Genomic DNA, 12,062 nt, shown 5'->3' on the forward strand with positions numbered 1-12,062 from the left:
AAATTAAAAAAAAAAATGATGTTAAATTAAAATTGTAAATTTTTCATTTATTCCCAAGAACTTGAGAGCTCTCAAGAAAAAAATAATTTTTTCAAGTCTCTTCTTTGTTGAATCTCTTAAAAAATTAACCATGACTCTGCCTTTTAAAAATCTGTTGATCCTTAAGGGGAATGACTAATAGTTAATAGTCTAAGGGCGGGAAAAAATATTTTCCCCGAATTTTAGTAGGTATAAAGCCTTAGACCCCAACATGAAGTTCCAACACATGCGAGCTGACATTAACATATGTGGATGTGAATATTGTATGTAATACACCAGTGCAACCAATGAGCTCTCAATGTTTTCTACCGGCCGGTTTGAACACTAGCTATACAATATACAACCATAAATTCAAAGGCTTAGTCAGTTCGTAGCACTCGAGGTAAACGCTTCGACGGTGTTCATTCCGTTACATTACATTTTGCAATTTTTTTACGGTTGTTTTTACGTTTCAATTAAATTTATTATTTATTTTTATAAAATGAGATTCTTTTTCTGTGTTCTCGCCGTTTTTGGGCTGGCACGTAAGTCGAAACATTAATTATTTTTCAAGTTCTTATCACTTTTTTAAACAGCTAATTATGCGCTTTTCATAAAAAACTGACCACCGTTTTAAAGTATATTTTATCGGAATATTTAAATATTCACCAGGAAAAAATAAAACTTTTTTGTCACGGCTTTAAAATAAATTGATAAGTTTGCATGGAGAAAAATGGTTTAAGTCGATGATAAGTTTGTAATTATTTTCTCAAGGACATTTGATAGCTATTGCTTTGATAGATATTTGTTATATTTTTTTTTCCGACACCTACGAACTTATATAAACGCATTGTTAATAAATATCTTTTTAAATTAACAAAATTTTTTTTAATTTATTTACTTTAGAAAAAAAAAACTGAAGATACTAGAAAATTTGAAAATTTTCAATTCAAATTACAAATTTATTTTTAAAAAAGTGTTTTAAACTAAAAATTATTTTTTTTTACAATTTTACATTTTCAGTCTTTTAAATTGGTGAAAAAATTAAACATTTTTTTTTATCTTACAACATAATTATCAAAACTTGTAAAATTAAATTTTTCAAAAATGTAAATTTTTAGAAAATGTAAATTTTAAAAAAATGTAAATTTTTAAAAATGTAAATTTTCCAAAAATGTAAATTTTTTACAACAAAAAAAATTTTGACATTTTTGATTTTGATTTTTTTAAATAAAAAAAATATCATTTTTATGAGTTTAAATATTATGGACAGTGAAACTAAAAAATTACCAAAATTAAAAATGTTTTTTTTTTTAAATATTAAGAAAAACGTTTTAAAAATTTTACAAAATTAATTTAATTACTATTTTGATACTAAAAATTAAAGAATAATTTTTTTAAACCATTTTATTTAATTTTTTCATACTTCAACTTTGAACATTGATCTAAATTTAAAAAATTTACGATATATATGCCCTAATTATCCCTAAGTCAACATTTCCGTGATTCAGAATTTTAATTATTAATTTTTGAATTATTTATTACTTGACTAGTGCTGATATGCTAACATAGGGCGTCTAAATGTGAGGTAAATACAATTTTAAACGCGATCCACATCAATCAAATAACAAGCAGAAAAAATACTTAAAAAATTGCCTGATAGGCTTTAAAATTTCCTTTAAAAAACTTTTTTTAAAATAGTAATTCACTAAAAAAAATTTTAATATAATTTTGAATATCGAAAACTTGAATCGTTTTTTAATTATAAAAAATTATTAATGCAAAATTGTTCGTTTTTACTATCCAAAAAAATTTTGAGTGTTAAAAAAATGAACTGACAATTACAGATCAAAAGTAGGCAATAAATACATAATAATAATTAGAAAAGTTCAAGCGAGCAATCGGAAATCGGGGATCCAAGATAAGAGGGTTAATAGTTAAAGTGACTACTCGAAGCAAAGCTAAACTTATGACTTATATGTTACACGTTGAAGTATGTGTTACATATAGTATTATACATAAAACGTAGATGGTCATAACCAACGTGAGTGGAAGAAAAATAATGTATTCATAACAGATTGTGGCTGAAAAATGTCCAGATGTTATTTAGACTTTAAATAGAAGATCACGTCTTTCGGGTATGAATCACTTTGACTGATTTTTTTTAGAAGTTGGTTGTTATTTTTTTTGGTTTTAATGTTTTCGCAGTAAATGTTTAAAGGGCCATTTGATAAAATGTAATTTTATATTACTATGTACTTCTTTTTGTTGGAAAAGTCGTTAAAGTTAACTCATGGGTTTTTAAATATAGTCCATTGAATGATTAAAGTATTTTAGATGTTTTTTTTTTTTTTTTTTTTATAATTAATATTATCTTAAAGATTTGTAGAGAAATTTTTAATGGAGGCTAAAATAATGGGGAATTTTGAATATTAAAAAGAAAATTTTAAATTTGCCGCTAAGAAAATTGAAAATTTTCAAAAATCGGGAAGTTATTGTTTTTACCCCGTTTTCCGAAAATCGAGTTTTCATCAGATCTTGCGTTTTGAGGTCCTAGGAAGCTTCCCTGACTATTCCCGCGATGGTGTCTGTATGTCTGTATGTATGTATGTGTGTGTGTATGTACGTAAACCTCTCATAACTTTTGAACGGCTTGGCCGATTTGATCGCGGTTGGTGTCATTTGAAAGGGCTTGACCAAACTTAGATTTTGAATACAATTTGGACCGATTCCGACCGGTAGATTTTGAGGAATCTTAAAAAAACTACGAAAAAAAATTTTTTCAAATCAAGTTTTTTTTTAATAACTTTTAAACGGCTCGATCGATCAATTCCAAAAACTAATCAGTTCTTAACATCGAAAAACCACGTCGATCGCCACCAAGCCGGTCAAAATCGGTTGATTCGTTCGTGAGTTATCGTTGACGAAAGAAATCGAATAAAAGCGTTTTTTTCGAATTACACCGAAACTTTCGGTCTTATCAATTTGTGTTTAAAAATGTATCATAGAATTTGAAAAACTGCGTCGAATGCCGCCAACTGCGTGAAAATCGGTTCATTCATTCAAAAATTATTGCGGTTTGAAAATTCAAAAAATAGTGTTTTATTCAACTTCTATCAGACTTTTGAGCTCAGAGAGCTCAAAACTACATCAAAATTATATTTTTGAGCTCTTCGAGTTCAAAAACTTAATAAGCGCAATTTTGAGCGATTAATTACGAAAGTTGGGGGAAGTTGAAGGGATGGCCTTCAGGCTCAACCGTTTTCCTAATTTTTTTCATAATTAATATTATCTTAACGATTTGTTGGAAAATTTTTAATGTAGACTAAAAATATAGGGAATTTCGATTATTAAAAAAAAATTTTTTTTTTAATCTGATTAATTTCTAGAAATTGTAATTAAATGGTAAAAATTATCGTTAATATGTTAAAAATCATGTTAAAAATAATGATAACAACAATAAAATTAAAAGAATTTAATTAAGTAAAATTAACAATAACCACTAAGGTGCGGCGACATAAAGATAACAATTTTTATAAATTTGATTACACCACATAAAGACCGATGAGTATATTGACAATGACTCACAGAAGAATTCACGACGACTCAGCAAATATCATTATGATTAATATATTAAAACTCATACACTTATAAGAAAAACAAAAATATGTACCGGCAAAATGCCTTTTAAATATTTATTGTTTGTTCACGTAAATCATTTTTTTGATAATCTTATTATTCGAAATATTAAATGTGTGTACAGAGTATAAATACTGCGACATCGTAATATTTTTTTTTAAAACGATTTTTTTCTTCCGCTGCTGTTTCAAAATTTTTTTTATTAATTATCTAATTTAATCTAATTTAATTAATTAATCATATGTATTATGCAATTGAAAGTTATATTATTCACGTCCGTAATTTTTAAAAACTTTCTTAAGATGAGTTCATAGCGAAGTGTCTTAAAAAAGTCTCAAATTTTTGGGATAATAAATTTTCAACAACTTCAAATTCAATTTGAAAAGAGCGTACTTAAAAATGTTGCGGTCAAAAACTCGCAAAATCGTCAAAAAATTTATTTTCATAACAAATTCGAGAACCAAATTTCAAAAATCTGTTCTCGAAATTTTTTTTTTTTTTGGCGTCTTAAAACAGCCTTGGTTTGAATCACGTTCAAGATTTTAAACAAACGACATTTTTAAGACACTTTTAAGACGATTTTTTTTACACGGGTAATTTATTATGATAATGACCTATTATATAATAATTCAGATCTTTTTTTCGTAGAAAAAATTTACTGTAAATTTGTTTTAGATTCTATGGGTATCTAAGTATTTCAAATAAATATTACAGAGACCCTGTCACGGGCCAGTTGCCGTTCTGTTGTATATAAGGACAAATAAAAATAAAATACTCGATAAAATCCATGACTTTTAAAATTCAAATTGACATCCACTCTTATAATTTAGATGAAAAATATGAAAATATATCATGTAAGCAAACTATTCGTAACGTGATTGGTCAAATATATCATAAGCATGAAAATATATGCAAATCCCAAACTCAGGCGCGCGCAAATTTGAATTCTAGTTGATAACTATAAATATTTCTATTCTTAATCCGCTACAAAATTTTTTAATAACAATGTAAAAATAATATTGTTATAAAGTAAAAAAAAAAACATACAGAGGTTTAACGTTCTTACACAACTGCCTTCACTGATGACCGTGGCGCAAATTTAATTAGTGGGTATCGATAGTAGATAGTGAACTAGGGCATATCAATTCCGATATACAATACGTGTTGGACGTTAATACTTTATTTTATGTATTTATTATTACTTCTCCATATGTAAGAGAGAGAGAGAGAGAGAGAGAGAGAGAGAGAGAGAGAGAGAGAGAGAGAGAGAGAGAGAGAGAGAGAGAGAGAGAGAGAGAGAGAGAGAGAGAGAGAGAGAGAGAGATAAGCAAAGGTTTTGAGTCATCAATTAAAATAGTAGAACAAAGAAATTAGTTAAAAGCCCCGGTATGTTATCATTAATTAGACCTACGCTTGACTTTATTCTCTGTCGCATTGACTACGGTCAGTTTACTCTCATTTTCTCATTGGTGTTTCGTGTTATAAATGAAAGTTGTGTGTTAATTGTTAAAAATTAAAATAGATTTCTTTTTGTTTTTTTTTTAGCTCAATGCTAAATATTTTTTTTCACACTTTTTTGTTTCATTTATAAAAAAAATTTTTTAATCTTACAATTTTTTATCAAGTTTTTATTTTTTTATTTTTTTTTTATTAATTTTTTTTTTTTTACACTCGAAAGACAAAAAATACTACCAATAATGGACAGACTTGTATTTTTATAATTATTATCGTAAATCACAGTAATATGAATAAATTAAAAAAAAATAAAAAATTTTCAATATGTTACACGAAAAAAATAAGATGACACTAGGTATCATCCCAGATTATACTAGCTACTATCTGGATTATACTCATTATAATCTGGATTATAATAATTGTTATCTGGATTATACTCATTGTAATCTAGATTATACTCATTGTAATCTAGATTATACTCGTTGTAATCTGGATTATACTAGCTACTATCTGAACTTTTTTTTTTTACTCAGTATAATCTGGAATGATATCCAGTGTCATCTCGTTTTTTCTGTGTACTTGAAAAATATTTTTTTCGTATTTTATGATAAATTTTTTATCTTACAAAAAAAAATGAAGTTTATGAAGGTACAGAAAACTCTTTTAAAAAAAATGCAATGATGACGTTATTATCAGTGCGGAGTAAAAGCTTACAGATGGTAAAAATAAAAAAAACAAACAAGAAATATTGATTTAAACAATAAAAATTATTACCTGATAAAAATAGATAATAATCGATCGTATAAACATTGACCATGACTCCAGATATAGAACGCAGTCATTGACGTAAAAGATACTGCAAGCAGTAGAGGAGTAAATAATAAAAAAAAAAAAAAAAATAAGAAGAAAAGAACCTCGGAGTGAAGAGGCAAACTTTAGATCTAATAATGTTATAATGTTGGTATTAATTTAACGCCAATAAATTTGTCACGCAACGTGACTCGAGGGTATTAAACTGACATTGATACAATCTGACTCATATTACACTTATTGTTAATTCATGTGACCAGTGACCATTCAACTGGTTTAGATTAGTTTTTTATTGCTGCTAATGTTGCTAAATCCTACTTTAAGTTTCATTTTATTTTATTTTATTAAATATGAACTATTCAACATTTTCAGAAGCCACGATGGGGACTGTTGCGCCAGACGCGGTGACCTTCTTTGACTCGACTATCCATGGAAATCTTACTAAAATTACTTGGGTGCATGCAGTCAACAATTTAAAAAAATTGAACGAAACTTTGGCTGACGGTGAGAATTTTTTAATTTCTTTGGCCTGATTTTTTTTTATTAATTAATCATATCAGTCAATAAAATTTATGATTATTTTTATTAGTACATAACACACTGTAAGAACTAAATAAATTTTTTTTTAGAATCGATAATGATGGTGGAAGCTGATATTGTTTTGGGAACTGTTGGAAATTCCTCAGAAATAATTCCAATAATGGCACATCCGCCAAATAACACCAGCGATTTGTCACTCGCTGATTTTTTGACAGCTATGGTTAAACACAAGAAGAAGGGTGTCAAATTAGACTTCAAGACTATCGAGGCTTTTAATGCTAGTTTGGAACTTCTGACTAAACATCGTGAAAATGTGGGTATTCATCAATTTTTACGTTTACTACATTGAAAAAAAATATTCTCTTCAAAATTGTACTTTTGGTTCGAAGTATTCATGTCGAATAATTTCAAGAAATTTATTTTTCAATTAAGAAAATAAAACGAGAAGAATAAAGAGTTTGCAATTTCTAATTATTCTTCATCAATCAAAATTTGGGCTTTAAATTCGAACTAAAATATACGTAGAAAGAAAAATTTCTTGACTGGACGGAAAAAACAAGATGACACTGGATATCATCCTAGATTATACTCAGTGATATCTGTGATGAAAAAAAACTCAGATATCTAAAAAAAAATCCAGATTATACTGCGTGATATCTGGATTACACTCATTATAATCCAGATTATTCTGTACGATATCTGGATTATACTCATTAATAACCCAGATTATACTCATTATAATCCAGATTATACTCATTATAATCCAGATTATACTGTGTGATATTCGGATTATACTCATTATAATCTGGATTATACCAGGTACTATCTGAAATTTTTTTCACTCAGTATAATCTAGGATGATATCCAGTGTAATCTTGTTCTTACCGTGTGGAGAACAAAATTTTTCCTTTATTCAAATTATTATAAATACTCGATACAATAAATTTTTGTATTTGATCAACAGTTTTTGATACTTTAAGGAAGCAGCGCCACTTACTTCAGCTGAGAAAAAAATTTTCTCACCTTGGGAAAATTTTTCTCTTGAATATTTGATACCCATTTTTATATTAATTTGGCGCGCTATTAATCATATTGAATGAAAAAAATGATTCAATATTATTTGATCTTCCCATTTGACATGTTAATTAATAAAAATATTAATGAAATTTTACTTCTATCGAGATATTTAATTTTTTGGAGCAAGAAAAACATTTTCTCATGACAAGAAAATTTACTTCTATTAAGAACTAAATTTTTTGGAGCAAGAGGCTGAATTTTCTCAAAACAAGAAGATTCTCTTGACTTAAATGAATTTTCTTGGATCAAGATACATATTTCTTGAAGCAAGAGAATTAATTTTGTTGGAATAAGTAAAATTACCAAAAATATCAAATTTGAAAAAAATTTTTTCATGGTTTTTTTTTAGATTTCTCAAAATCTACTTGTTCGAATCGATCCAAGTTGTATTCAATTTTTTATTAAAAAAGATCATCAATTTTTTTATATTTTTAATAGTTTACAAAATTTTTTATGACTTCAAAAAATACTAGAAACTTGACAATTTTTATTTTTTTTTTTGAAATATAAATTCTTGTAAAGAAAACTTCCACAAAAAAACTATGAATGCAATTTTATTAAAATAATTTATTTTTTGATAAAAAATTAGTCAAATTTCTGCTAATTCCAAGATTATAATAATTTTTTTTTTTATTTTCTTTATCATCATTAATAAAATTAACTTGACAAAAAATTTTAAATAATTAATTTACAGATGACATTCCCAGTATGGCTGAATGCAGACATTCTTCGCGGACCAGTTGATGCCGATACTGAACCGGTTGACGCAAAACAATTTTTATCACTCGCCAGTAAAACTTTACCAGAAAGTACTTTGTCAATTGGTTGGACTACAAAGTAATCAACTATTATTTTAAAAAAATAAAAGATCCAATTATTAAGCTAAAAAATAAATAAAAATTTTTTAAAGGTATGGAATCGTAAAAATGACATTTTCCGCCAACTACAGCGAGGCGCAAATAGATGAAATGATAAAAACAGTTTCGAACATATCCCAGCCGATAACTTATCCAGTACGAGCTGGTCTTGCAGCAGGTGACATCACCGTCTGGTCAAAACTCTTGAACAACACTGTGGATAAAAATGCCACCCTAACGATCTGGTCAGCAGAAGGCGACAAAGTGGACGTTGACCAGCTGATAAAGTTGATCCAAGAAGTCGGATACGACAGAGTGTATGTCGACGTCCCCGAAAAACTGCAAAAGCAATTGGCAGGATCCGCGACGGCAGCAAGCATTTCCACTTTCGTGTTACTCAGCTCTATTTTCCTGGGAAATATTCTGCTGGCGAGCTTGTTTTAATCAAGGATTAATTAATATTTAATTGTATTGTTTATAGCTTTAAGTATCCACTTACATTCTTCAATCACTTTACATTTATTATTATTATTATTATTAATATGATTATTATAATTTTAATTATTGTGTAATTATTAAGAAATAAAATAATTCAAATTTTTTACAACTTCAGGGTGATTTTATTTTTGACAAAAATGATTATTTTTTAAATTTAGATTTTGTAAAAGGGCGCAAAAAAAAATTGTAGTTTTGATACCAAATATATATAAAGTTTAATATAAACAAATAGAAAATTAATCAATCAAAAACAAATTACGTAAAAATTAAATAATAAAAAAAAATCACAGTGACAGACAACATTCAAATATTTTGAAATTTCCCGCTTTTTTTTTTAACATTGTAATATTTTAAAATTATAACATTTGAATATTTTTAAATTTCCCATTTTTCTTCAAATATTATAATTTCATGATAATTATTCAAGTTTTTAAATTTTATGATAACTATTTCTTAAAATAAAAAGCGAGAAAATAATAACGTGTACTTAATTGTTTTTTGGATATATTTTCTTTTATAACTTTAAAAAATTGTACAGTTAAGGTTTTACGCCGCTACTACCACAGAAAGTTTTTTTTTTACATTTTTAAACTACGAATATGTTCTTTTGTAAACTGGCCGAAAAAAAATTATACGTCCTTTCACCTTTAGATCATCAAAATTTCAAATTCTTAAAAGTAAAAGAGCGTATAATTAAAGCCATACGCCCTTTTACCTTAAAGATTTTTTTTTTCATCTGGATTATAATCATTATAATCTGGGATTATACTCATTGTAATCTGGATTATACTAGCTACTATTTAAAAATTTTTTTTCACTCAGTATAATCTGGGATGATATACAATGTCATCTTGTTCTTTCCGTGTAGATTTAAAAAAAATTTTTAGAATTATTTTTTTGGTTGCTAATTTTGATTTTTAAATTAAGTTAAATTCTTTTTATTAGAGCGTAATGTTTCTTGAATTTTGAACGTAATTTTCTAAAATATTTTGCTGATTTGTTCAATAAATCATTTAAATTCTAGATAAAAAAAATTAAAAACTCGTAATTCAGCAAGATACACAAATCTATTAAAATAAGCACTTTCAAATTAAATAAATAATTAAGTAAACAAACAAAAAAAAAATTTTACCGGTCATATAAAATTACGAGATCATTTAATGACTTTCTGAAGGTAAAGAGAGAGTATGTATGAATCAGAATTATATTATAAAGATATTTATTATTGATAATAAATAGTTGAACAATTTCAAGAAAACTCGTAATTAGAGAAATAAATAAGATAAATTTTTTTGCACTCGTAATTTGTAATGTGTGTAGTGTAATTAAGTTACCGTATAAGCAGTAAGCACCGATTGAGTGATCAACTTGGAAATAAGACAATTATGTCGTTAGTTACCGAGATTTATAGAGATTTTTAATTTTTACAAATTAACCCGGCACTTAATAATTTAATTCACTCACCGTCGGTCATTATAATTATTATTATTGTCGCGGTTGGCCTAACGGAGGCTGGGTGGTTATTTATATCAAGAAATAATATATTTAGTTGAGAAATTGAGTAAATAAATCGACATAACACCTTGTTGTCATTCGGATGACGTGAAAGTTTATTCCGTTATGAATATAAATGAATTATTAATTCTCTTAAAAATGTTCTTTTCATTTGAACGATTAATCATGAGATAATAACAATTTATAGATTGTTCTTTTGATTAAATCTCAACTGGGCAAAAAGTTATTGTTTTTATGCTAATCATTTCTGTTTGATAATAAATTAATAAAAGGTTTGCTGTCTTGAAAAATTTTGAAAAAAAAAACTACATCGTGAAAATAAAATAGGGATTTTCCCTATTTTTCCAATGGTAACATAGGAATTTTTTTTTTATTAATATGATAGAAACATCCATGTGACATAGAAAAAATTAATTTATGACATAAAAAAAATTTTTTTTTTTCAATTGAAAAAAAAATAGAAATCGAAAAAACACCATTCTGAAATTTTCAGGATATTTGTAGAAAATGTCAAAAATTCATATGAAAGAAAGAAAAAAGAAATTAAAAATATTCATTATCGAGAAATTCGGAGTTTTTTTGGAAAATCTAAAAAATAACGATGAAGACAGGTTTGAATAATTTTTTTCTATTTTTTCCCAAAAAAAAAACATTTATTAAAAAAAATTTTGAAAAAAAAAACGTCCCGATAAGTCAATTTTTGAAAAAGTTATGGCAATTTAAGCCACACCGCCTATAATCTGCTGGATTTTTAATTTTTTCGAAATCTAAAGCAAAATTTGAAAAAAATTTCCTCGAATTTTTTTATCACAAACCGACTGTATATCACTGTTTTACTTTTATATTATCTGAAATTGCTCGGATGAGAAAATTGTTATGTAAATTTGTAATTATTTAATTAAGTTACATAAATTTTAGTGATAAATGAATTTTTCCTATGTCACATGGATATTTCTATCATGTTAATAAAGAAAAAATTCCCATGTTAATATTGGAAAAATTCCTATGTTAACATTGGAAAAATTCATATGTCAATATACGAATTCTTCCTATACAAAAATAGGAAAAATCCCTATGTTTTTTTCGCCGGGTACTTGATTCAAGAGCTATATTTTTGACTGAAGAACAAAATTATTTTGAAGAGAACTAGTTGTCTTGAATTTTTTTTTTTTTTTTTACAGAACATTGAAAGAAAAGATTTCTTTTGAATAAAATAGATATTGTTGTGATAAAAAATTAGTTTGTTGAAAATTTTCAATAATTTTATTTTTTTAGTTAAAAAAATCAAAATTATTCTCACAGTAATTTTCTTGTTGAAAAAAACTTCTGTGCAAGAACATGTAGTTCAGTATATTTTAGTAAAGCTTACGAAAATTCTTTCTGAAACAAAGTTGGATACAATTTGATGAAAATCTATACCAAAAAAAAAAAAAATCTTGACGGTTGGTAAATTTTTTTGGCTCAAGAAAATATTAAAGAAAATTTCTTCTTGCACCAAAATAACTTTTGTCTTCCTTAAAATTTTCTTAGTGCAAGAAGTTTTTTTTTTTTTTTTCTGTGTAGGCGCAAATTAAAGTCAAATCCAAGTTTAAAAAAAAAATAACTAATAATTAATATTATTTTAAAAATTCTTCCCGATTTAGTTGCAAGAAT

General features: G+C 26.3%; 1 protein-coding gene across 1 annotated transcript; it reads left to right on the top strand.

The window, feature by feature from the left end:
- Positions 1-403: 403 nt before the first annotated feature.
- On the top strand, positions 404-9,003 carry LOC141536883 (protein FAM151B). Its single transcript, XM_074257663.1, has 5 exons — positions 404-563; positions 6,295-6,426; positions 6,552-6,775; positions 8,234-8,376; positions 8,450-9,003. The coding sequence occupies exons 1-5, from the start codon at positions 521-523 to the stop codon at positions 8,838-8,840; spliced, it is 933 nt and encodes a 310-aa protein (XP_074113764.1). The 5' UTR covers positions 404-520; the 3' UTR covers positions 8,841-9,003.
- The last annotated feature ends 3,059 nt before the right edge of the window (positions 9,004-12,062 follow it).

The sequence above is a fragment of the Cotesia typhae genome, unplaced genomic scaffold (genome assembly GCF_013202065.1).
Source record: "Cotesia typhae breed Kobodo isofemale line unplaced genomic scaffold, CoteBio_Ctyphae scaffold_45, whole genome shotgun sequence".
In the NCBI taxonomy this organism is placed as follows: domain Eukaryota; kingdom Metazoa; phylum Arthropoda; class Insecta; order Hymenoptera; family Braconidae; genus Cotesia; species Cotesia typhae.